General features: G+C 39.6%; 1 protein-coding gene across 2 annotated transcripts; it reads right to left on the reverse strand.

Annotated features, from left to right (window-relative positions):
* Positions 1-5,400: 5,400 nt before the first annotated feature.
* csf1ra (colony stimulating factor 1 receptor, a) lies at positions 5,401-25,763 on the reverse strand. 2 transcript variants are annotated; one of them, XM_041798142.1, is made up of 22 exons: positions 25,638-25,763; positions 25,259-25,374; positions 22,968-23,252; positions 22,595-22,882; positions 22,374-22,510; positions 22,120-22,285; positions 21,826-22,027; positions 21,313-21,428; positions 21,116-21,227; positions 20,824-21,023; positions 14,546-14,637; positions 14,326-14,452; positions 13,703-13,807; positions 13,401-13,511; positions 13,121-13,283; positions 12,963-13,045; positions 12,773-12,876; positions 12,304-12,426; positions 8,936-9,047; positions 8,754-8,853; positions 7,682-7,793; positions 5,401-7,329 (listed from the first exon to the last, which is right to left on the reverse strand). In XM_041798142.1, exons 2-22 carry the CDS (start codon positions 25,308-25,310, stop codon positions 7,183-7,185), a joined length of 2,937 nt encoding a protein of 978 aa, XP_041654076.1. In that variant the 5' UTR covers positions 25,311-25,374; positions 25,638-25,763; the 3' UTR covers positions 5,401-7,182. The 2 variants fall into 2 exon arrangements, with proteins under 2 accessions (XP_041654076.1, XP_041654075.1); XM_041798141.1 differs by having other exon boundaries at positions 22,968-23,255.
* Between the last annotated feature and the right edge of the window lie 537 nt (positions 25,764-26,300).

The following is a 26,300-nucleotide window of genomic DNA, read 5'->3' on the forward strand; positions in this document are numbered from 1 at the left end:
AGAGGCCGGTGCAATTATGGCCGAAGAGATTAGCATGGATGCTGCTAAAGCACCAGTTTTATCAGAACAGCAGTGAGTTGTTTTCTTTTCAAAAATGACAAAAGTCAAGTACTGACATGTCTATAGTTGCCATGGTTTGCGTTATTCCTTGGTAGCTGCGCATGCGCACCTCAGTCACAGCTATGTAATGTGTTTTGTTGCTCAGATTGGCTGGAAAAGATGTGACAGACAGAACGATCATCCAATCATCCTCTGGGGTTTTTTTTTCAAAGCCTCTGCCCTTTCCAAGACAGTTAGTATTGAAGGTTTTCCAGATCTGGCATGTCAGGTTATCTCATTCTTATTTTAAGCCCTGATAAATCCAGAGAATAATTTTTAAATAATATTCAATACACTTGCTAAGATGTGAGTTTTTCAGTGTAGAATGTAAATGAGTTTATATTTCAAATGACTGACAGAATGTAAGATGTTTGTTATTGTGTTATACAGTGCTAAGAGCTAATGACGTGAAAGTGTGCATAAAGAAAAACTCCTTAATCCACTTCAGTTCAACTCTTTTATTTTAAGATTGTGAACAGGATTTTAAAGATCGTATCTGTTCAGTTTAACTGTAAATATTTACTCATGATGCTGTATTAATTTTCCTGCAATGTCCAGACATTTCTGCTTTTTTTTTTGTTTGTTTGTTTGAAATGTTCACCTCTCACTTGCCAGTTGTTGCCTTTCGGACTCATTTTTGCTTTTAAAATGTGTACAGTATCTGAAGAATTTACTGAATCACAACTGAATTGTGCCCTTTGCCTTAATTATCACATTTTACTCTCAATAGAGATGCATTCAATGATTTTTGAGTCACCCCTTTTGGTAGCTTTCCCTCAGTCAGCTGATGAATCCCTGAAGATAAAAAAAAATGATGAAAAGTTTGATCAAGAGACGTCACAGCAATTGTATATATTCTGTAGATAAATTAAAAATGGTATCGCATAAAAAAGTGGTTCCTAACCATTTTACTCAGAAGTCTTCTGCTTGTATCCCAAAAAACAGAACACCCCAGGAGCCACACCCAAAACATTGACACATTTATTGAATTGATTATAATCTGACTAAGAAGAACAGATGACTAAGTTAGGGCTGTTATTCTTGAATGAGGAACCAGGGATTTTTTTTTTAACTGTTTCTCCTCAGACCTCTGAATAAACCACCCAGTAAATGTCTTGTCATGATTTTAGTTAAAACATGCAAAGCTAATTTTGAGGTTCATTTGACCTCATACCAAGCCATGAGGTCAAAGGAACTGCCTACAGAGCTCAGAGACATGATTTTTGAAAGGCACACATCTGGGGAAGGCTACAAAAGAATTCTGCTGCACTGAAGGTTCCCAAGATCACAGTGGCCTCCACAGTTCTCAAGTGGAAGAGGTTTGGCATAACCAGGACTTTTTCAGGAGCTGGTCACACAGCCAAACTGAGCTCCAGAGATCCCATGTGGAGATGAAACAAAGATCCAGAAGGATAACCATCACTGCAGCCCTCCACCAGTCTAGGATCTATGGCGCAGTGGTTAGATGGAAGCTTATTCTCAGTGATAAACAGATGATAAACATGTTAGTTAGTTAGTTTGTTAGCAACATAATTTAAAAAGTTATGGACAGATTTTGATGAATTTTTTTAGGAAATGTCAGAAATGGCATAAGGAAGAACTGATTAGATTTTGGGAGTGATCCGGATCACCGTCTGGATCCTGGAATTTTTTGAAGTGTTCTGTACTATTGGGAGATGGGGCTAATGGCAGAGGTGCTCTCCTAGTGCTTTTCTAGTTATTAATGTGATATTTCAGTTTTTCTTTTTCATAAATGTGCTAAACTGTTTAAAATTCTGTTTTCACATCATTACAGGGTACTTAGTGTAGATTAATGAAAGAAAAAAGTTAAACGACTGTAGCATCAGGCTGCAACATAACAAAACTGAAAAAAGTGAAAGGGGTCTGAATACTTTCTGAATGCACTGTACATGAGTTTCTGTCGGGGGAGGCTCACCCTCCCACTCTTTGAAAACCTCTTTACTAACCTCATTTCATACCCCCTCCAAATCAATGATTTATCATCTACAAAAGTGCAGTGTAACATTAGAACAGATAAATCTGGATAAGGCAAACGGTATTGCTAAATTATATTTTTCCATCCATATTTTCCAACTTTTTCTAGTTTCTCTTTTTAAGGAGTTCCAGTAACTTATCAAGGAGGGCTATTGTAGTTCAGTCGCTAAATGTACCTATGTTTTTTGTTGACAACCCACTTTCTAAAACCACATCCCTTTTATTTATCGGCTTTTTCCTTCAAGAGAAGTCAACAGGATTGTGGATTTCCAAGAATTGTATAATCAGCTAAGAGCATTTTGACTGTAAATGTGAATCAGTCAGTGTTTTTTTTTTTTTTTACTGAATAAGCTTTTTATACTACCAACTAGACTGAAACAATCAATTTTTAAGTGTACCATGGCCTGAAAGTTCTAAATTCCCCAATTTTTTTTTTTTTTTTTTTGCTCATACATTTTTATGATTTTTATGGAGGGAAAGTCCAACATCCACATTTCACTAGTCAGTCTAACTGCAGTGTAAATTTGGTCAACTAAAACGAACTAGAAATGTTAGTAGACCACTTTTTCATGAGGAATACCAGACTACACTAGCTGAAAACAGATCTTTCGGGAAACTCAAATGAAAAGTAAGCTTTAGTCTAGGAGACTGAAAATGAAACTTTGTAAGATGATCAAAAGCCATGATCCATGTATATTTTAATTCAATTAAGATAAGATATACTTTATTGTCCCCTAGGGGAAATTTGCCTTGGGCAGTAGTGCAGCATACACAGCTATACACTGACATGCATACATCAAGAGTTAAGAATATAAGAGGTAAGTGTTTTACAGTTTTACTATCTGGCAAACACAAGATACTTGTGCTTTACAGAAAGGATAAGCAAAGAAGTCCCTAAACCCTGTTAAATCTTACCATTTGCCTTCACAAGTCAACCATGTTGACTGATAGGCAGCAAGAAGCCAACACTTCACCAGGGTTCTCAAGTGGTAACCCCCCCTTCTCAGGTGTTAGTCCCATGACACCTTCAGGAGGCTGAACAGTGATCTCCAGCATCCCAGAGCCACCCCCCTCCATTCCAGCCCTCACCGCCCATGCCAACACAGATATATTCTCTTTCGTACCTACCCTACCACATGGCCAAACAGCTGTTAACAGCATTGCCACCTTCAATAGACCCAGCAAGAGGGTGGGGGAGGCAGAGCTGGGGTGAGGTGCCCAGACTTGGACTAGCATTTAACCTCACCAGACAAGGTTAACGTTTTACCTCCACCCTCTAAATACCTACTGCATTGAGCAAACACCAGTTGTTTGCCTGTGAAGTTGATGAGAGGACATGTTGGACATGTTGTGATACAATAAAAACAAAGTGTTGAACTGACTTGGTCAGATGTTTTTAATATATGGGTGAAAGAGATTAACCTTGCAAAGCAGATGGATACACCGGTTTCCATGTTTCTCACTTGTGAATCCATCTTGCAAAGCTCCCATCTGAACTGTCTGGGCCTGGTTAGAAAGTGACAGGACCAATCAGCAACGAGAGGCAGTATTTTCAGGCACAGCAGAGTCCTGACGTAAGCAAGCAGCAACAAGAGGCTGGCGCAATTATGGCAGAAGAGATTAGCGTGGATGCTGCTGAAGCACCAGTTTTATCAGAACTTGACATTTCTTCATTTAAAGAAGAACAAAGAACAGCAGTGAGTTGTTTTCTTTTCATAAAAAAAAGTTGTGTACTGACATGCCTACAGTCATCATGGTTCATGTTATGCAGTTCTCTATGGAGTTTACACCTTCGGTATGGGCACACCTCGGTGGTGGCAACGTCACGTGTTTTGTTGCTCTGATTGGCCCGTTAAGATGTTACAGACAGAGTGTTCTCCCAATCACCCTCCGAGTTCTTTCAAAGCCTCTGCCCTTTCTCAGACGCTGTATATGAGAGGTTTACCAGATGGATGTGTTTCACACATCCATCTGGCGTGTCAGGTTTAGAGAGATGGGAATTTCAGAAGACGGCTAACAGATTGTTTATTGTTTATCTTTTTATGTTTCTGGTGTGTTTCTATTTCAGTTTGTCATCATGTTTTGGTGTCTTGTGTGAGGCACTTTGAACTGTTGCTGAAATGTGCCATACAAATAAACTTGCCTTGCCTTTGCAGCCCTTTTGTGAAAGTCAGGGGTGGAAAGTAACTAATTACATGTACTCAAAGTAGTTACTGAGTAGTTTTTGGGATACTTGTACTATTTTGAGTACAATTTGAAATCAGTACTTTTACTTCAGTACTTTACCTCTATTGAGTACACAGAAGCACATAGCGAAAGAATGATTCCACATCACATCCCAAATCGGCTGTTGTACAGCAATAACTGTGTGTCAGGGTTAAAAATTTCAGAGTTGATTTTAACTCCATTCTGAATGAAATGTTCTTCGGTGTTGGAGTTACTTGACTGTGTTGATCCACACCCAGCTTTCTTAAGAGTCAATTGATCTAAACTCTGGCCATAGCATTTTGAAATCTGGGGGGATGTGTGGCAGAAGTTCCCATCATGCACTTGGGCAGAGTGTTTAGATGTGTTTTATACGTGTTTAGTTGTGTTTGGATGCAACAGCTGCTGGTGTTCTTTTTGTTTCTGATTGTTGTTTTTGATGTTAGACACATTTGCACCATAAGTGAAGTTATTGGCCAGGTTAGAGTTCCTGCCTGTGACTTTTAGTGCAGGTTAAGATTGTATACTGTATATTATATATCAGCATGCATTGCCTTGCTTATGAGGCTGACTCTGCTTTGTTCATGTCTGAGGATACCCACATTGCCACGGATTTACAAGACTTACAACAGCTCTTTCAAACTGTCAACACTTTCAGACGTGTAATTTAACTAAATGTACTATGGACCAATATAAACATTTTAAAAGTGTTTAATTTAGCTCTATATGAGTTTAATTAACACCATCACTTTTGCTGTCTAATTTATTATAGAGGTGCGACTTTACCTGAACAACCTGGTTGGAGATCATGTTTTACTGTACAACTCTGCAGTACTCAGTACTCAAAGTAAACTTAAATAAAGTACTTTTTACTTTTACTTGAGTAGATTTTTAGAGTACCTGTACTTTTACTTGAATGGTTAAAAGCAATAGTGGTGTCAAAAGTGCTTTGAAATCATTAGAGGACTTAGAAAGCTTCAAACAAGCTGAAGTCCATTCACCATTTGACTTTGACATTATGAAGTTAAAAAAAATACTCATTTTATTTAGCACAGTATTGAACCATAACAATTAGCTAAAGAAAATTCACAAAAAGACCTGAAATGTGAATATGCTTTCAATGATAAGATCATTTAAAATGAAAAGCAATCCGTCAGAAATAATCCTGTCTCTAAAACACATATAACACAGAACTGCTGGAGAAAAGAGCAGCACTGGAAGAGCAACAACAGCACAAGTTTAGATTGTTAGAATTGCCTGAACGTCAGTACAAGGTCACGTTCTTGGTGGCAATAAAACACTCACTGTCTGCTAAGTTGCCCCTCAGAAAGCCATAACAAAAGTCATCTTTCAAAGGAAAAAAAGATAAGATTTAACCTCAAAAATAGGACAGAGCATGCAGACTTTTAAGCTGTCTCTGTGGTGGGACAAAAACTTCCCTACTTTGATTTTAAGGGCTTTACAACGTTGACATTTATTGTGGGAAACCTTCCAGAGGAAATGCACTTTGGATATAATCCAGTGGAAAACAGGAAGTGAGCAGAGCGCTTGCCTGCAGCACACTTTTTTTTATCAGCACAGTGAGATACAAGAAACCCAGTTAAGAAGGAGCTCCTTACACCACAACATAGTCACGTTGCATTGCAATCTTTGGCATCAGTGGTCGCTTTTAAGTGAGTTTATTGGCAGCTTTTTTCTTATTTAAACAACCGATATATACGAAATATTGATGTAATATTATCTACTCTACGACATATATGCGAAAATAAAGATAATTCTTGATTTACATCATGCGATATATACAGTATTAGACATCTGTCTTCAGCAAGCACATATGAAATGCCTAAAATCACACAAACAAGCAGTCTGTATCTCTCAAATAGCTTATGTTATTCTAAAGTCTTCATACAGTTGGCAGTGTAAGCTGACTGCTACATACAATCATAAAGCATACATCCTTAAACTCGTCTACAAAAATGAGGAGGTTTACTTTCACATTGTTCATCTGATCCATGACGGATCCACAGATTTCCCTGCTCAGTTCAGCTGTATTCCCTGCTCAAAAAATCACACCAGGTAATTAATTAATTCAAACTGAAGCAAAACAATCACATGTTTCCGCCAACTGACAGCTACTAGAAGTGTGTCACAAGAGAAACTGCTACGACCAAAGCGCAAAGAAGAAAACAACACGGTTATTCTTTGCCTTCTCCACGGTCCAGTTAGTGTGTTTCACACAGAGGACAACACTCGTACTGTTTCCATGTTCATTAAGGTGATGATAAAATAAAACCTAACTTGTCTAGGGCAAGAAAAGTGTCTCTTGTAGCTTTGAATCCAGTGTTTGTGACTGCTTTTTTCTGAGAAACCATACAAGAGAATGATGAATAGGAAGTGAACCTACTGACAAAATGGCCAAAACACCCACTCTCATGAGGCAGTGATACAAATCATCAGAAACATAGTGTAAAATATAGAATAACTAAAAACACTCTCAAGGGAAGGGACAAACAAATTCCCCTTTAGACAGATTATAAAACAAAAACACAACAGAGGGAGGGACAAATAGTCCTGATAAGATATGGCTTTGGATGCTTTGTGTGGTTTTGTTGACATGTTTCCTCCTTTCATGTCTGCAGTTGGAGTTTAGACGTGGCAATTTCTAGTCATGGTCTGCAAAGAAGCAAGTCACATGCTAGCTGCAGCTGCTCGTCTGTCTGGGGAGCAGGCACGACAGGCAAAAAATAGCTGTGAGGGCGACTCTGCGACTGTCTGGACGTTAGAAGGGAGCTGCCACGCTCTGACAGCAGGCTTACAGCTACATCCCAACACTTCTGATGCTTGCTGATAAGTGATTGGTTGGGCTGGTAGCTGAAAAGCCTCTCAAAAAAACTGGTAGTTGTTAGTCTTCATCAGAGGCTGCTCCTCTTCCTCATGGTCACACGATTGGTCACAGGGTCCGTCGCAGCACATGGGCTCATCACATACTTCACCCTCCGCGACCTGCTGCTGCACATTCTGGTAGATTAGCTGTGGAGAGGATCATAGGGATGGTTAGCCATGATCCAAGAAAGCCAAACATTGACTCTATGACTCCACTGACAGCATGATTTGATTAGAAGAGCCATCTGAAACATCATATTCTTTTCTTCTTTTAGTGTGGTACAGGATGCATTTTTACTGGTTCTAATGAGGATTAAAAAAACTCCCAAGGGAACAGCACTCAAGTTAGATTGTATCTAAAAAGTCTGTTTAATTATTTTGATAGCACAACTAAGCCTTCTGTGTCTGTGAGGAGGGTCTCCTGAGGACATTTTAACTGGGGTGTCACGTTTTGTCCTATAAACAGTTCTGGTAAAGCCACAATTGATAATAACCTCACCTCTTCTTGCTCTGGTTGGTCTCCGAGTAGTCTTTCTATCATCTGGCTGATTTTGCTGAATGTTGGACGCTCTGTAGGCTCCAGATTCCAGCACATCTTCATGATCATGTAACTTTAAAAACAAGAAAATAAAAAACAGCAAATTAATCACAGTCAAATTTCCACCAAACAAGACAGAACGGGCAGTTCACTTATTTAGGGGCTTACATACATGTCCAAATGTGTCCCCAAGGGTTAAAGTTTATGGTTTGATATCAAGAAACTGTATAAAGTCAAATTAGAGAAATAAGATGAGCTGTATGGAGGTGGTGACGCAGATTCATAAGAGGCTCGTTCATAAGGGTCCCTGCCCCTCCAGTCCGATTCTGCTGCCGTGAAATAGCAGTTACATGGCTTCCTGGCTTTGAGATCATGTGGCTAACAGGCAGAACTGAGGCCTGACTCACAGCAGAACAACAGATGATTAGACCCTGACTCAGATTCAGTCCCGTCCGTTTCCACTGAAGAGTTGTTCCACGTGGTGTGAGAACCCTGCAAAATGAGGGCACAAGAGATCTAAGGGTCTGCTGAGATGCTGAGAAAAAGCTCCTCATTTCCCATTTCAGGGGCTCTACCAGTTTGGAGATTTTGGTTGATAGTTTGGGGATGATAATTGTTGATGATAAACCTCATGTGTCCGTTACATCAGATGGTGGATAGGGCAAAGGACCAGCAGACAGAAAGGGCATCTTTGTTCAGCCTATTGAACATGTGGGAGGCATGCCATGTAAAAAGTCCAACACTGTAATTTTTATGAATAAAGTTTTTATCAGCATTAGCATCAACAATGCCACTGCTTGTAAGCAACAGTTAGCAAATTAGAAGGACAAGCCCTTTAGTCAGAAACATTCTGTGCTAACATTTACAGGCTGATAAAAAGCAATCATTAAGGTGGACTCACTTGTAAATGACCAGATGAGAGTCACTTGATACTAAGCAGTACATTGGCATTAGCTGACAAAGCAAACCTTTAGAAAAAGTGAGGAAAATGTACAGTCTTCGATCAGATATGTTACTCAAGAGAGGAGCTTACATCTCAGGAGGGGCAAAGTCTGGTTGGGACATCTGGTAGCCATGCTTCACCATCTTGTAGAACCTGGAGTCCACAGCAATGCTGGGGTAGGGGCTCTTGCCTAATGGAGGACAATTTCCATTGTCATTTTAGCATGCAGACATGGGGAAATGCCTCTATGAAATGTGTGAATGCGTGGGAACCTAAAGAGAAGATCTCCCATAGGAGGATGCCGTAGGACCAGACATCACTCTGGACGGTGTAGACACATTCAAAGATACTCTCCGGAGCCATCCACTTCACTGGCAGACGGGCCTTTACACACAACACAAAACATACAGCAGCTTTTTGTTAAGTTTTCAAAATCTTGATACATTGATAATTTTCTATACTTTTTGAAAGTTTCTGTACCTTACCACATGTTTATAAGTGGCATATCCTTCAGTACGTCAAGGAACAATCATAAGCTTTCAACCAACATCATAAGACAGGTGTGACTCTTTTCTAGTAGTTTTTATTTTTATTCTGGCTTTCAGTTCAGTATGGATTACTTTTTAATGATGATTTGTGACTTCAGTCTTTTGTGAGAGTGGTCAGTTTGTGCTAAGTTTTTAATAGTTTAGTGTGGCAGGGGCAAGACTGTGAAGGGCCAGATAAAGTAAAGATCATGCCATTTTAAAGAAAACTTTAAAATACTGTGTAGTTCTACTTTTATTAAGGCCAGTCATATCTAATATTTGGATATAATTCACAACGTGAAATACCATTGTTTGCAGTCTTGACCAATCAAATCAGGCTTAGCCCCCTTTGGTCTGCTTATCAAACCTGTGCGATCATGTTGCAATAGCTGATGGATCTATTTAGAGTTGTATGTTATATGAGACAAAAGGATCTAAGAAAAGGAAATGGATGTGAATGTTTCCTCCTGATCTAATTGTCTCTAAATAAAGGTAAAAACTCAAACAGTTTCTGTTGAAACACGCCCATAAACTGACAGATGGATTGACCAGATTCCACGTTTGTCATCAGGCAGATCCATCTCGCAAATCACTTCACAATCTGAAATTATTGTGCCCGGTCTAAGAACAAATCTGACCAATCAGCGCCATCTGAAGAGAACAAGATGGTAGCTACTGGCAGCATATTGTTGAACTGGAAACAGGTAGCATAGGCTGGGCTGGTGTAGCAGATGTAGCCATAGAAGAGCAAGAGATTTTTTTTAATGGACCAAATTCTTTATCAAAACAAGAATAAAGATATGGATTGAAAGCTTTTCATGGCAGAAAGGATGTTTGCACTCTTCTCCTGACCTGCTTTGGCATGAGTTTGCAATAGTTATGGGCAGGGTTTGGTTTTACTGTAAGTTGATGTATACAAACACTCTGCATACATGGCCCTGCTAATACTAATAAATAGAATAACCTCTGCTTTAGATGTAAATGAATATGGCATTGCGATTTGTCTTGATCTCTCGAAAACATTCAATACTGTAAATCCCAACATCTTAGTGTCAAAATGTTCTAAAAATGGTTTTAAATGGGAAATCCTTGAATGGATAAAAAATTCTATCTTCAAAAGAAAACAATATGTTTCTATCAAAAACTGTGTGTCTAAAAGATCTGAATTAATCTGTGGTGTTACTCAAGGATCAATCCTCACACCCTTACTTTTCTTGATTTATATAAATGATGGATGTAAATCGCAAATCTATGTACCCATATATATCCTGGTATGCATAACATAACTCCATAATCAGTTACTACAAATGGCAGGTCCAATGTGACTATCTGTCTTGGAAACTTATTTCCAATAAACTGGTTTTCACATTTCCTTTTATTTTCTTGTGCTTCTCTTCTATTTTGTATTTTGTTTAATTGCAATGTCTTCTTGATTATATTCTTTGTTACAAAGTCTGATTATAATATGGTAAAGTTTAGTTTTTAAGCCCTTCAGGTTTCCTACCTCACCAGCACACTCTTCACTTTACTCCTTCCCTTTGAAAGGCGTGTCAATGTCAGAACAGATTGTTTTAGTGATTAGTCTGGATGAAACCACCAACGTGGTAGTTTTTATCAGATCTGGAAATTTTTTTTCATTGAAAGAGAAGCGAAGAACCACACTGAAGAATTTCTTGACAGAGACTGGCCAAGAAAGTTTTATCCACCTGCTAGCTCCAATGTTCAAGAAGTTTTCCTGCTAAGCTCACATTATATACTGGAGCTGAGCATGCCTGCTACCTCATTTTGTCTTTTCACTCTGGCTTGTAATAAATGCCATGGACTGAACATTTGTCACTTTATGAAAATTTTTTGAAACACTCTTCACGGGGGGTTTCCCAAATGGATGTGAAATATGTCCTATGCAGTGGATAGCTTATGTGCAACAGTCATCTGGTGTGTAAGGTTACTATCAACAAAAACCAGGGGTGCCAAACTATGGCCTGGGAGCCATATGCGGCCCTTGGCCCATTTTTTATTGGCCTGCAGCAAATTCCAAAACATGAATGAAAAATGGCCCACGTTACAACATGAGGCTTGTGCTTGACTGTATATTTTATCTGTGTTTTCTTGTTGACAGATGAGTATAGTTTTGTGTTACCTTGGGGGCTCATCTGGGAAACTATACTTGTCTGTCAATAAAAAAACTGAAAAAATGTAAGTTTGTGAAGATGGATTTGTGTAAAATTTAGTTTCAGCACTAGGCAGTTCTGCTGTGCAAACTCTCTGATACATTCTGACCAGGGTGGAGCCAGTGATAGCCAGGGCCAACCAGGGCTACCCTGAAATCTGACTGGCCTCCTTAAAATTCTTGAAATGACTATTTGCCTTGTCATCTATTAACTAGTATTTAAGAATATCCAATCACTAAGCACATCTTAACCTAATTTCCACTGAATGGACGTCAGTATCATTAAGATGAGGTGAAAGTGGCCTCATCATTCCTTATAGTTTTCTGTATGTGGTCATCAGTGTAAAAAGTTTGGACACCCTTCACATAAATGGATAAAAAAACAAAGGTTCTGTCTGAAACCAAGGATATGGAACAGTTTTAATTCCTGCATTAAAAGATATTGACCTAAGACACCATGCCTGGAACTAGGAGGTGCGACTCAGTATGCAATATGCAACGCTAAGGACACTTTGTGTACAACAAGGCTTTAAATAAATCTAAAGAAAATAATTTTTACATTTGAGTTTTTGTTATTTTCTCAGTTTTATTTAATGATAACAAACCTTGGAGAGGAATGAATCCATCCAAAAATGCAAAACTAACTCCTACACACTGTCCAGATTGCACATATGCACACCCAGTGTTCAGTACATAATCATTGCCAACCTATTTTTGCAATTTAGAAAATGCAGGAGTTTAAAAAATTATTATTATTAAGAATATTCAAGTTCCCAAAATTGGTTGTCTAAGCTGTGAATTTAAACAGGTATCAATATTTTTTAATTTCCAGTTATATCATTTCAAGGTTTTAAACCCTGGTATTTGATAATTCTACAACAAACTGGATAGTGAACAATGTAATGTGAGCTAAACATTTGACATTGAGTATTTAAGGGCTTACATTCCCCTTCACCACATAGTTGGAATCATTCATGATGTCTCGTGCCAGGCCAAAGTCACAAATCTTGGCCTCTCTGCGGTCAGTCAAGAGAACATTCCTGGCAGCCACATCTCTGTGAATACACTAAACAAACACAAAGAAACATAGTTTATATCAGTGTATAGTCGCAGACACTGAGGTCACTTGATAGGGTGAATCTATGTCAATAAGGATGATCAAACTATGACGAGTAATTCTGAAGAATAAAAAGGGAAATTCCCCTCATAACCTCTCTGTGAATGATTTTACACCCTACATTTACCATAAAAAGAAATACTTTTTTATGCAATTGTCAATATTTTCTTTGTTGCCTGGGTAATCCCCACTTACTACGTAGCACATGGCCATTCCTGCTGTAATTTATCACAGTAGTAATTTATGTGTATAATTTTTCCACATTAGGAGCCTTGCAGTTGTAAAAATCGCTCACGTTCTTGGATGCCAGGAAGTCGAGACCCTGAGCAACTTGAAAGGAAAACCTCAGCAAGTCGTCGATGTCCAGTGGCCAGTCAGCAGTGTCTTCACATAAAGAGTCTGAGCAAAAGTCAGACAGTAAAGAAGGGGTTAGGAATAAAAACACGAAATGGTGCTTTTTTAATAGCCAAGTGCTGCTGTTTCACCTCGAGATGACTCCATATTTGGCGGGTAGCTAGGTCTCATCTCCAAGTAGCTGCTTGAGGATGTACTGGAGATCCCGCTGTCACTGATGGACAAACAAAAATTGCTATTACCTTTGCTTCTTCTCCACTGCTATGACAGGGAATTCTTGTTGACGTACCTTCTAATGAACTGTTTCTGTGTGCAGACATTCTTGTAGTCATTTGAGCTCTCTGTGATGTCAGGTATGTTCATGACAAAGTTCAGAAAGGTCTCTCCCTTCTGGCGTAGAAAGTTCAGGAGGTCACCGAGGCTGCAGTATTCTGTGATCACAAGCACTGGCCCTGATGAGGAAACAGATTGTATCATGATCTTTTCACCAAAGAGAACTTTTTTTGCATGCAAATTATGGACATAACCCATGACCTGAACATTAATCTGAACAAAGGCCGCTGTCTCACCTCCGTAAGTGCATGCTCCCAGCAGATTGACGATATTCTTGTGGTGACCCAGGTGACTCAGGATCTTTAGCTCGGACATCAGAGCCTCCCTCTCGTCTGAATGGGCACTGGCTGCAGAAACACAATGCACATTATATTATCGTCCTGCATGATCTTGTGAAACAGAGTCTTTGGAAGTAATTTCAGGACAGTTTCAAAAATCAGATAAAACTTTTCACCTTATCTGGAACATTTTCAGATTCACTGGCCATTCTGATTTGTTCATGTCAACAAAGGTCTCTCTGTTCAATACAGGGTCTCACCTTTCAGCATTTTCACCGCTACACGCATCACGTTGTCTTCCTTTCCAAGACCATAAGCTGTGGCCTCAACGACCTTTCCAAAAGCTCCAGCCCCGAGGATCTTTCCTACTCAGACAAAAATAGGATGCATTTTAAGTACAAGCTCTACTATTTTTGGTCATCAAATATAGGATTTTTAAAAATCTTTTTCTTGTTCTATAATGTCTATACTAGCCATTCTTTATAAAGGATTCCTAGATGTTTTATACATTTTGTAGAGCAGTTAACAGCCATGATTGACTTAAAGCTCCTTTGTCAAACTTGGTACACATCAACAAAGCGGTGCCCCTTATCTCTGTGCTGATTTTGTCCCGTACATGTGTAAGTCAATTTATTTAGCAAATAAATATCCCTCTGCTTTGTTTAAAAACAGTTGAATATAATTATGGACTGTTTTTAAACCATGCTTTACCATTCTCTATGACACTAACCCCCTGGCAGTGGTTTTAAACATTGAAAATAACTACAGAGCTCATAGATTACGGTCTTGTTATCTTCTTTTGAACACAGAGATGCATCAGTATTAAAGTGGGGTATCTCCTAACCAGCTAGGTTCCCTCACAGTAGTTTGAAATGGTACCAACCTAGCTTCAGCTTGTCCCTTGGGAACTCCCACTTCTCGTTGTATGGCAGCTGAGTTGGGTCAATGAAGGTGTAGTTGTTTCCATCTCTTGCCTCAATGATCTTCCAGCGGATCTCATATCTTGGTTTCTGAAGGTTAAAAATGATAAATGATAAAAAGAAATGCAGTTGGGTAACAGATAACTTTGTATGTTTCGGGGTTACTCTGAGAATGAACTTCACCTGTTTGTATTTGTAGAAGAGAAAAACCAGCAGTACAAGCAGGATGGCCAGAATCCCTGCTGCTCCAGTCAAGGTTGAAGTGAAGAGTTTGTCTGCAGAATCAGAGAAGGATCTGCATTAATAAAAATCGATTAAATGCACACTGCTTATAAAAAGTGTAATCCCCCTTAGATGTTTTACCTTTTAATTGATTTGAAAAACCAACCATGGTCAATATTATTAGGCTTTTCTACCAAAATAATTATAAAAAACACCCCCTTCAAGTAAGTATATAGTAGATGCACCTGTGGCTGCAATCACAGCACTGAGTCTGTGTGGATTGGTCTCAATCAGTCTTGCTCATCTGGACAGTGCAATTTTGTTCCTTCCTTCCCTGCGAAACAGCTCAAGCTCAGTCAGGTAGATTGAGGTCTAGGTTTTGACTCGGCCACTCCAGAACATTCACCTTGTTGTCTTTCAACCATTTCTGTGGAGCTTTCGCTGTATGCTTCAGGCCATTGCCTTGCTGGAAAATAAATCTTCTCCGTAATCCATAATTCTCTTGCAGATCGAAGAAAATTGCCCTCCAGGATTTTCCTATATTCTGCCACATTCATTTTAATCTCCACCTTTAGAAGCCTTTGAGGTGTGGGTGCTGAGAGGCATCCCCACAGCATGATGCTGCCACCACAGTGCACCACAGTGGGGATGGTGTGTTTGTAGAGATATGCAGTGTTTGGTGTCCTCAAAACAGCACCTTATCTGATTGTCAAAAAGTACCATTCTGGTCTCATCAGACCTTTCTCCCACTTGACCTTTGAGTCTCCCACATGCCTTTTGGTGAACTACAGTCCAGATTTAATATGAGTTTTCTTCAACAGTGGTTTTCCCTTTGCCTCTCTCCATCAAAAGCTTTGACTGGTGACTTGTCGTATACAGAGTCTCTGGTTGTCTTGGTGGCCTCTCTTACTATTGTCCTTCTTGCATGGTCACTCAGTTTGTAAGGGCGGCCTGAACTACGCAGATTTATCACAAATGTGTCATATTCCTTCCATTTCTTGATGGTGGATTTAACTGATTCTAAAATCTATTCAGTGCCTCTAAAATATATTTGTATCCTCCCCCTGGCTTATACTTTTCAACAACCTTTTCTCTGAGTTGCTGGAGTGTTCTTTTGTCTTCATGGTGTAATGGTAGCCAAGAATACTGATTGACCAGTGACTGGACTTTCCAGACACAGGTGTATTTATACTGCAATCACTTAAGGCACATTCACAGCACCCAGGTGATCCCCATTTCACTAATTGTGAGACTACTAGCACCAATCGGCTGGACCTCTGTTGAATTAGATCAGTCATTTTAAAGAGGTTGAATATTTATACCGTAACTTAATTTACATTACATATTTTTGTTAAATTGACATTACTTTGTTTAAATCTGTTTTCATTTTGACATTAAAGAGTTTTATGTTGTTTTTTTTGTCAAACAAGCCAAATTATATGGACTATGACTGGGTAAAACATCCAAGGGAGTGAAAACTTTTTATAGGCACAGTATGTTACACAAGCTGATCTCTTATGTCCAGTTAGTGGAGTTGTATAATGCCTTCTGATTTACGAGATGCTAAAGTCCTTGTTAAGCAATAAAAATGCATCATAAGTCTTGTTATACAACACAAGACTGTTTCATTAAGCACCAGGCCAGATTTCAGAGATGGAAAAAAATGTGTTTAAGTGTTTAAAATTATGTTCAAAGATGATAAAAAAAATAATAAAGCAAGAGTCTCTGCTCTTGGATGCTGTGGGCATGTCCATTCGTAAGCTGATGCAATGCCCAGTCATGGGAAAGACACGCTTTTCCTAACTGTCAAAAACAATTTCCTCTTGGTCTCTGAACAAGTTTGTTTTTCTTTCTCAACATATGTAAGATTGCATAGCAGTGTGTTGCCTTAGCCTGTTAGTGGGTAGCATAGCCAAACGAAATCTGTTAATCAGTAAAAATCAGGGTGATACCTCTGATGGTGAAAAATAAACCTAAGCAGAAGTCGTCATTTTTTTATAGCAGAACTACTAGTACACATTAGCAGCTTGGTTAACAAAAGAATCTGGTCTGAAAAGCTTATTTCTTTATTAACACTCACTGTCCAGAGGATAATTTTAAAATGACTCATCTGTTTTGATTTGATGAAGGATGAGAGTCAGACATAGGCTTGCTGAGAAAACTGATAGGATCTTTAAGCTATTTGTCAAGAGGTATACAGCCTGCCTTGGCTTCAGCCTTTAGGGAGACAAGACAGACACAGTAACATTTCAGATACTTATGGACAAAATACTTAACATTTTGAGTGCATGTACATTCACACTGAGGAGTATACACAAATGCAGTGTACTACTGGCACACTCAAAACTGAAGAACTGAGTGTGGACCATAGACTGTAGGCAGAATTGGACAAACCCCGTGTGACGTCAGTCGTCTGCTTACAATTGACGGACTCAAACGGCTCTTGAAGCCAAGCCGTGGAGGCTTACATATCAAAATCGCAGTTATAACCAAACTTTGGATCAACCTAATGGCCCACCCACTAAGCGTGACTTCCTGTCAGCCTGCTAGCTAGCATTCTGGTTGACAGAAATGGAGCCTCTGCCTGCCGAGCTATCTGTCAATCAAATGAGATGCGCCAATCAGCTTTCATCCATAATATAATCCAAACAATTGTGGTACAAAAAAATTCACCCCCCCTACAGTGGGAGCAGACACCAGCTGATGAGACACGTTTGGTGTTTTGAACCAGGCTGTAAACCAGTTTATTTCTAGTGTCAAAACCGGCTGTTTAACATTTGCAGTATTGCAATTTTTTGCACTTCCGCATTGGCTTCATTTTTCAGGACTGGAGGTTGCCATTAGTGTGGGCACATTACATCCTCAAGGAGCACCATATTGGTGACATATTGTACTCTTAGCAAGCTAGCGCTAGCAAAGGTTAGCATCTGCTAGCTTGCTAATGTGTTATTAGCATCAGCAGAGATTTCAATCAAGAAAAGGCATTTAATAGAAAATAAATGTATTTTATCTCAGCAAATTATGTTAACATAAAAAACAAGTTACATAAGTCTCATAGTGAGTGAAAATAGCTGTCCAATTTAGATTAAAATCACCTAACATCTTTTTATAACTTGCTGATAAAAAGAAGTAGGAGCAGAAGACAGGAAATCGAACCATCGCCACTTCCTCTTAGTGCAAAACGGCAGTGCGCGAATTGAAATAATACCAACATGCTGTGATGTTAGGGTGGCCTTACATCTGAAGTGAAAACCTGGGGCGTTTCTAGTTTGGTGGATAAAAACCACATAATATTGCCATGAGAAACAAATGCTGACAAAGTTTTATGCATTTTGCAAAAGTTTTGCAGAGGGAGCAAACACAGCCTTATGGCCTTATTCTGAGACTGTAATCTATTAACAATTCATCAATAATATTAAAACTGGAACTAAAGAGCCATTATTAAATAAAATAGGTTAATAACATAACTGCTACATAATTGTTAATTTTTAACTCTTCTACTCTTCCTGTGGCAGTTCACTAAGCTTCTGTATATTTTCCTCAAAATTGCTGCATCCAGGAATTTTTATTTCAGTTAATTTTATTTTATCAGAATATTTCCCATTAAAGAGCTGCCAATGAAACTGTATGAAGTTATTGCAACTGAAGCAAAACATTTCCTGCTGTTGCAGCTTCCTGCTTAAAATATTTACCGGCAAAATATAAGTTTATATTTATCTGAAGGAACATTAGACTTACAGGAAATGCCTGAGTTTAGCATTTGCTCGTAATAAAGAGTCCAAGCTACAGACAAAACAGGGAGCATCAGATTATTTTTTGACAAATTTGTTTGAAGTATGTCAGAGGGAAATTTCAATTAGTCCGGGGACTGTTCCCGGAAATTGGGTACATCTGTTTACCATAGATTTAGCACTCTGTACTGCATTTAAGTATACTGAAATACAGTATATTAACAGACATATGCAAGTTAAGGCGCAGTGCTAGTTTCACTTTACATTTCCGAAATAGCGACTGGGATTCGAACATCCCCTTTAGACACCAATAAGTGTCGTCACAGTCTATACAAACCAGGAGAAAATATCCATCTTTATGACTTTCTATCCCTAAGGTCATACCTCAAACTAACAGCATTCTTCCACTATAGCAGACTGTATTTTGTTAAATTGTATTATAGAACTTTTTATTTTGTTTTGTGACCAGCGAAAAGAGAAAACCAGTGCTGTGTATTCAACCCTGTTTTGCATCTCAGTTTGATTTTTTAGCATGTAGCCCATAGGAGAAAGAATCCAAAACATAATTACAATACTATATCCTAACGGATTAAGATTTTAAAAGGTGCAGGCCCTACTGTAGGTCCTCTCATGCTTGATGTATGAGCTGCTGTATGTTATTATCAGAAAAATAAGCTAAGCAATAGAATGTACTCTTCCAAAGATGCTATCATTTTATCTGAGTGGGAGTGGAGTTGTGTTAAAGACCACATGTTTGTAACTGAGCCTGCCATCTGGCCCCAAAACCCTACCTAATGGTAGTTGTCATTTACATGGAAACGATCCACTGAAAACAGTTTGTTCCACAGAGAAGTGGATGCCTGACACACTAACAATGAGGTGGACTGGCTACACAAGTGACCTTAAACTGTAAAGTGTGAGTAGCACAAACAGAACTCAGGAGTTTGCCACTGTTGTTGTAGTCCACCTACTGGCTGGAACCAAAACAGGCATGTATGTACAGTAAGTCTCTTGTTTTTGGAGGACACTCCATATTTCAAATTTGCAGTCTGAAACACATTTTAAAAACATCAAGTTTTAAAGCAACTAAAACGCTGCTGTCTTTTTAAAAAACAGCCACATGTAGAAAAAGATTGCCATTTTCAGATCAAATCATTGTCGTGTAAATGTGGCCTTGAAGATGATTAAATACTGGTTCTGTTCAAATAGTCCATTTTGTTTCAGAAGGTCATGAGTGAAACGACCTGGAAGTATTTTAGCGTCGGCCATGATAAAGGCCATTCGAATTCTCTAACTGATAAGGAAAGGAGCCTCATTATTTCATTTATTATCTCCTTTAGCCTAGGAAACACTGGACCATCCTTTACAAAAGGAGCCATGAACAGACGACCCACAAGTCTTTGTGTAAACTTCATTTAAAGTGACAGACCTGTTGACCGCTCATCCAAACAAGCGATCGATGTGACTGTGACTAACTTTACTAGCCCTGATTTAAACTGTAAAATTCATTGTCAAACTTATGATACATGTGATAAACGGATTGAAATAGGGATGGACAAAAGAGTATTATAGACATGAAAACTATATCATTCCACTTATGGTAACGATTTCATTTCTTCTCATTTCCATTTTTATCCAAACAGTAAACCGATCAGTCAGTATTTCAAACTGCATTTGTTTCACTATTTTGAAATATTTAAGTAAATGTGATTAAAGTATGTAAATCACAACCAATTCAAGCGATAAAGTTGGCATGTTGCCATATTGTGATTATCATATTTATCATTATAATGATAATGAAGAGTAAGAGTAAGTAAGATGAGGTTTATAGAATTTTTCCAATAACTAGCTGAAAGAAAGACAGAACCAGAGTAGACTATGAAATTAACAGAGACGAGAGAACGAAAGAAAAAAAATGATGGATAGGGAATAAAGCTAAACGATTTAATATCGTTATGAAAATAAAGGACTTGAATCTTATTCATCTTGTCACATTGACTTTCCAGAAAGTTCAGATAGAGAAATGTTTCTGCTGTTCTAGATGTTCACAGGCACAGTTCCTCATCTTTAAGAGACTTTAGGATATAAAACTCTTAATGAGCTCATATTTATCACTGAGGTTTTCACGTTTCATTCACTGCTTATAACAACACATAGAATGCACTGAGTTGTAGATGCGAATTTTGTAGTCCATCAACGTTAAATTGTAGTTTTTACTCACACGTCACGTCTGCAACATCCGCCTAGGGAAAGTGCAGTCTGATTTCCTAATCACCCTATTCTCCTTTCCAATCTTCTTACTCCCACCTTTACTTGACCCTGTGACGTTTTTCACCAGGGTTAAGCAAAAGTGGGTAGGAAAGGAATTTGGAGGTAATTTTTTGGACTTTTTGAACGGACCCAGACATTGGATTTGGTCTAAGCTCGATCCATGTGACTGCACTATGACAAACCCAGAAGTCTACTATCTGTGAAGAGGAACAAATAAAGATGAATGATCAGACTAACCAGAAACCTCCATGGCAAAAGTGTCACTGCTGACGCCGACAAGGTTAAAGGCCACGCACTCGACAGTCATCCTACGGCTTGACGGCCCCACGGTGAGGACGCTCTCCACCTCCACGGCTCCATACTCCTCCCTCTGGACTTCCACAGTGGGAGCCTGAAGAGGGGTTGCCAGCTGCAGGCCTGATGTGTTTTCATTGCACCTGTGTCAGCCCAATACAAAAACAGTCAGATGGTAAATTTCTGCTATATTCAACGTAGGGATACTCCAAATCATATGTTTTCAGACACTTACGTGGGCCGTATCCCAAAACACTGGTACCAGATGATTCTAGGAGCGGGGTAACCAAAGGAGGTGCAGGTGAGCGTAGTGATATTCTCCCATCTTACAACAGCAATAGGCTTCTCTGTTTAAAAAAACAGAAATCATGAGCTCCTAACCTGAGAGACCTTTCTAATGCCATGAAAGTTGTTTACTCTGGGTCAACTTACGATACATGTTGACCTGGAACGTGATGGATGCATTGGCCAAGTTGCTCCTGGCGGTGAAAGTGTACTGCCCCTGCTCTTGTGCGTTCATCCTCTTCAACTGCAAAGTAGCATGGTATCTAAAAAATAGAAATAAAAAACACCCAAAAGGAGCTTTAAAATGAGAAAAGAGGAATGTCTGCTGAATCTAAAATGACTAATTCTGTGGTTTGAATTCAGACATTTCCAATCTATAATGGTCTTGCATGTCAACAAGTCAAAAAGGAGAAGAACATCCTTCCGTCTAGCTAGCGGGACTTTCATGACCTGAGAAAATAGAGTGACCCTAGTGTTCCCTGTCAAATCCAACCAGATTGCACGGACAGCATTTTTCTAAACCAAGTAGCTTCCCCTTTCTCATAGTATACTTGATTGTTTTTGTCTCTCTTTTTTTTTTAAAGCAACTAGGAACCATGTGAAAAACAGTTAAACAGCATGTTTTCATGGAATATCCTCTCCCTTGGAGTGGTGTTGTACCTGTTGTTGTATCTGATGAGTTTGTGCTCCTGCATGGATGTGTTAGGAGATGTTGGGGTGTGCCATTTGTGCTCTGTGATTTGGGGGTAAGCTTCGATAAGCACGGTGAGCTCCAGATCCTCTCCTTCATTCACCTCGACTGTGAGACCCTGCTGGGCCAGTTTGGGGGACAGCTGGGGCAGCAGCCGGATGTAAGGCTTGTCTGATGAGAGAAATCAATATGATTTGTGTTCAAAAATATTCTAAATTAATCAACATGAGACAAGACAGCAAAGTTTTCTTTCTTTGGCTTACCTACAACCAGCAGGTATGTGGTTGAACTGTTCACACCTGCTTCGTTGGTCCCAATGCAGGAGATATTTCCTGTGTCTGCGAGGTCAACAGAAGGGATGGTGAAAATGCTCTGAATGTCCAGACGATTTTCTCCACTGGAGCGAACCCTCTCTTCTACGGTTGGTTTCTGAGCAAAGAAAAAGGGAACAACATCACGGTTGAAATGTCAAACTACTAAGACGATCTGTTAACCTCTCAAGCTACCTCATACTCACCGACTTAGTGGTGTATTTCCAGGTGACATTGTAGTTAAAGTTAGGGTTGTGTGTCGTGCAGCATATATTGAGTTCCTCCCCAACGATGCGCACATACTCATCCGTCTCCAGGAAGACATACGGTGGGAAACGAAGCTCTAAAGCAAGAGATGATCATACACAAGTATCAGAAATGACCCATACAGCTAGGGAAGTCATTCCTGATAATGGAGATGCTTTACTCTGAATGACATTGATGGAGAAGGCCCTGGAGGTTCTCTCCATCCCCTTGACCCTGGCTGTGCAAACGTAGTCAGCGTTGAAGCTGGGATGCAGGTTGTGGATGAGAATACCACGGTGACGGAAAACTGTGAAGTTCATCCCTGGAGGCACGGTGGTACCGTTGTCCATGCGGAGGCCCATGTCTGTTGCAGTTGGGTCGGTCAGCAGGCAGGGCAGCAGGTAGTCCTCACCCTCCTTTCTCACCACACGCAGGGCTGTGCTGCTGGTCCAAAACACACGGTTTGGATCTGGTGATGGAATTTGTTTGGTATTACATGAAAGAAAGAGGAAATTTGGTGACATTTCAACTGAATATTCCTTCTCCTGGCTCACCTTTAACATACACATGCACTGAGGAGGTCAGCTCATGCTGCTGTGGTACAGCGGTGTAAAAACACTTGTAAGTTCCAGTGAATTCCGCGGAGGGACGATCCACTTTTAATGTGCGGACTTTCCCGTTGCTTTTTGAAACAAAGCGTCTGTGCTTAGCAAGCCTGGTCTGCCAGTTGACAGGTGCATCGCCTTCACACCTTAGGTCCAGAGGAATCCCGGGTTGGACCACCACCTCGGTGCTGCTCACCACCTTAGAGTTGAGCTTGATCAGCGGACGCCTCCATTCTGCTATAGAGAGCAAAAAAACTCCTTGGCAAGAATAATAAGAGAATAGATCTCCAATCAGGTTGTTCAGTTAAAGTCACACCTCTATAATAAAGTAAATTACACAGCAAAGGTGACAGTAATACTCATAGAGTTGAATTTAAGCCTTTAAAAGGGTTTATATTGGTTCACAATATAGTTAAACTTCACTTTTGAAAGTGTCAAATATATTTCAATATGACAGAGCTGCAGTAACTCTTGTGGTAAGGTGGGTCTTCTCTTGCAAAAACAAAGCAGAGGGTCAACCTCATAGCAGGGGTATGCATACTGATGAAGAATACTATGCATCCTGTAGGAAAACCCAAAGGCAAACCCTAACTCAGTGGATAACTTCACTTGTGGTACAAATGTGTCTCACGTCAAAAACGACGCCAGCAACTGACTAGAAAATTGAACCCTGGCAGGGATCACTGAACAACAGGCAATATCCACACACAACTAAACACATGCCCAAGAGTATGATGGGGGTGGGGGGGCCTTGGGGTTAGATAAATTGACTCTGCAGAGTTGAACCGTTTCTAGTGGATCAGCACTGTCAAATAATTTCAACACAAGATCATTTCACTCAAAATGAAGTTAAAATTACACTTTGGGAGCAAAAATCAACTCTGATATATTTAATCCTGAGATAGTAACACTTCAGTTTTTGCTGTATCCAACATCTGTTTTGGGGTGTGATGCAGACTCATTCACTTGTTGTGCTAGTCAACAGAGGTGGAAAGAGAATGAGTTTTATATTCAAGTAAAAGTACAGTTACTCTGGTTACTCTGAAGTACTAAAGGGAACATTATAATTCATTTATCTCTAAAGGAGACTGCTAAAAACAGATAATCACTCTCAAGACACATAGAGTTAAGATTTAGGAAAGAAGAACAACACTCTCTTTGATAACTTTCATGAAAGTTTGAAAATTATAGCAGCACTTATCACAGAATCTTGTTTTACAATGGACCACTTTTTGGGAGAAACGACTGACACTGGAGGGCCTGAACGTGCCTCTCCTGATAACCTGTAATGCCCTTCATTTTAAGGCAAATTAACACTTTTGGTGATGATTATAAAAGTTTCCATTCAGAGGTTTCAACAGGGTGATTTGAGGCTTGAAGCAGAACTGAGAACCACAATCAGCATTTTTTCTATTCCTCACAGCAGACAAGTAACCATGGAGGGACTAGGAATGACATTTAGGAGCCTGAAACCACTTCTAACCTCCTGATTGTCGGTGTAAACATGTTTGTCTCCCTCTTCATGTAAATGAACTATTCATCCAACCTCAAAATGACCCCCCCAGAATGACTTCAGAGGGTAATCCAGTTGAAAGCAAAACTAATCCACTCAGCCAAAATTACCCCAAACAACAGATGCTTTTATGTGCTCGAATGCAAATACATGAAATTACAATTTGATGCACAGTGGGTAATACCCATATATGTGTTGTTCAAAACCATTGCAGAGTGGTTAAAAACAAAGAAAGCATCACAAGAGCAAGCCCAAAAACATCTCATGATGCAGCAGACAATTGTCCTGCTCATTAGACACAATGGAGTGTCACATTTCAAGAGGAGGAGCAGCCAGCGTCTCTAAGATCCTCTGCACTGACCACGAGTTTGTGCCGTGAAATGTGCGATGAAATCATTTGAGCTTCATACACGAGAAGCCATGTTTGAGTAACATAGCTAAATAGTTCCAGGGCAGATAAAAGCTATTAAAAAAACATCTTTTTTAAGTTTGATTAAATTACAAAAATGGCTTAATCCAATATTTATGAAACCTTTTCAAGCGTTTTTTCTTATTTGTTAGACTGTAAATCTTTTAAATCACTGTGAAAACATCAAAACATGACTACCTAATTGGCCTATGTGAGGATATCTCTCTTTTCCTCTAATTCAAGGCAAAGGCTGTAAATTTAAACATTAGCCTTGAAAAGATGAGAAAGAGGCTTTAATTTCAGTGTCTGTGATCTTACCTGCAGCAGCAGAAGCCACAATCCCCAGCAGCAGAGCAAGACAGGACTGCATCCTCGATCAACTCCAAACCTGCAGTTTGAATGCTGGTGTTCGGAAGGAAAAATCTTCCTTAGACCTGTGGCATTGGAGACAGAAATGAGAAACCTACTCCTCAAGTTGTGCTATTACTCATATGCTCTCATGAACTTCTCTTTTTTATTGGCCACAGCAGATTTGCCTGTGAAGATGACTCTTCTGCTCCTATTTTAGTCCTCTTATGTGAAAAAAATCTTTGTGGAAGCTGCGCTGGATTTCTATTAGTGATTACTCCAACTCTACATGATCCAGCTAAATTCTGAGATAATGGCAGCATCACCCATCAAGTTCAAATGTACTCACGTGCAGAAGTCGTCAGCCTAAATGGGTCGTTCGATAACTTCTCTAGGTTTGATGATTGCAGCATCCAGAGTGGACACAGGAGTCCCTTCTTTCCTATCTGCGTGCCTCAGCCCTTTTTCTCCCTACTGCTTGTTTCCAGCCCCTTCTTCACTAGAGAAGTCACACAGCAAACATGAAATCTTTCAGACAGCAAGTGGTGGAGGGGTGGAGGGAACTGTGTGTGAGTGTGTGTGAGGAGGCGGATCAGCATATCACGCTCTACAAATTAATGAGCCAGTGCCAATTTGCCACAGAAAGGCACAATTCTCCCTAAGACATCTGTTTAGGTGAGACTAATCACCTCCATTGCTGTTGAAGCATGGCTGCGGGGCTTTTCTAACACGGGAAGCATGGGAGTGTGGGAGGCAGTCTCAAAGGGCTTGAACAAATCTGACCCAGGAATCAAAGAAAGACTAACAGATAAGGGAGTGAAAAAAGTCATTATGGGCACAGTCAGTCTTTTCCCTGAAGGTCATTAAGAAGAGTTCTGTAGAAAGTCACTGAATGCGAGAGCAGACACTATACTTCTTTAAAAGTACCTACCAGGAATTATTTAAAACCAATATTTGTCTTCTGCTGATTTAGTTTTGCACATCTTTGGAGAAGACAGAATGACAGAAGACA

This window comes from Cheilinus undulatus, linkage group 10 (assembly GCF_018320785.1).
Source record: "Cheilinus undulatus linkage group 10, ASM1832078v1, whole genome shotgun sequence".
Taxonomy (NCBI): Eukaryota; Metazoa; Chordata; class Actinopteri; order Labriformes; family Labridae; genus Cheilinus; species Cheilinus undulatus.

Excerpts from the sequence above, each read along its gene's own strand:
- csf1ra (XM_041798141.1), bottom strand. The coding sequence starts at position 25,310 with ATGCAGTCCTGTCTTGCTCTGCTGCTGGGGATTGTGGCTTCTGCTGCT. Across the intron at positions 14,638-20,823 it reads TTTTGCCATGGAGGTTTCTG|ACAAACTCTTCACTTCAACC; the intron begins GTTAGTCTGATC and ends CTGATTCTGCAG. Across the intron at positions 14,453-14,545 it reads TCTTCTACAAATACAAACAG|AAACCAAGATATGAGATCCG; the intron begins GTGAAGTTCATT and ends TTTAACCTTCAG.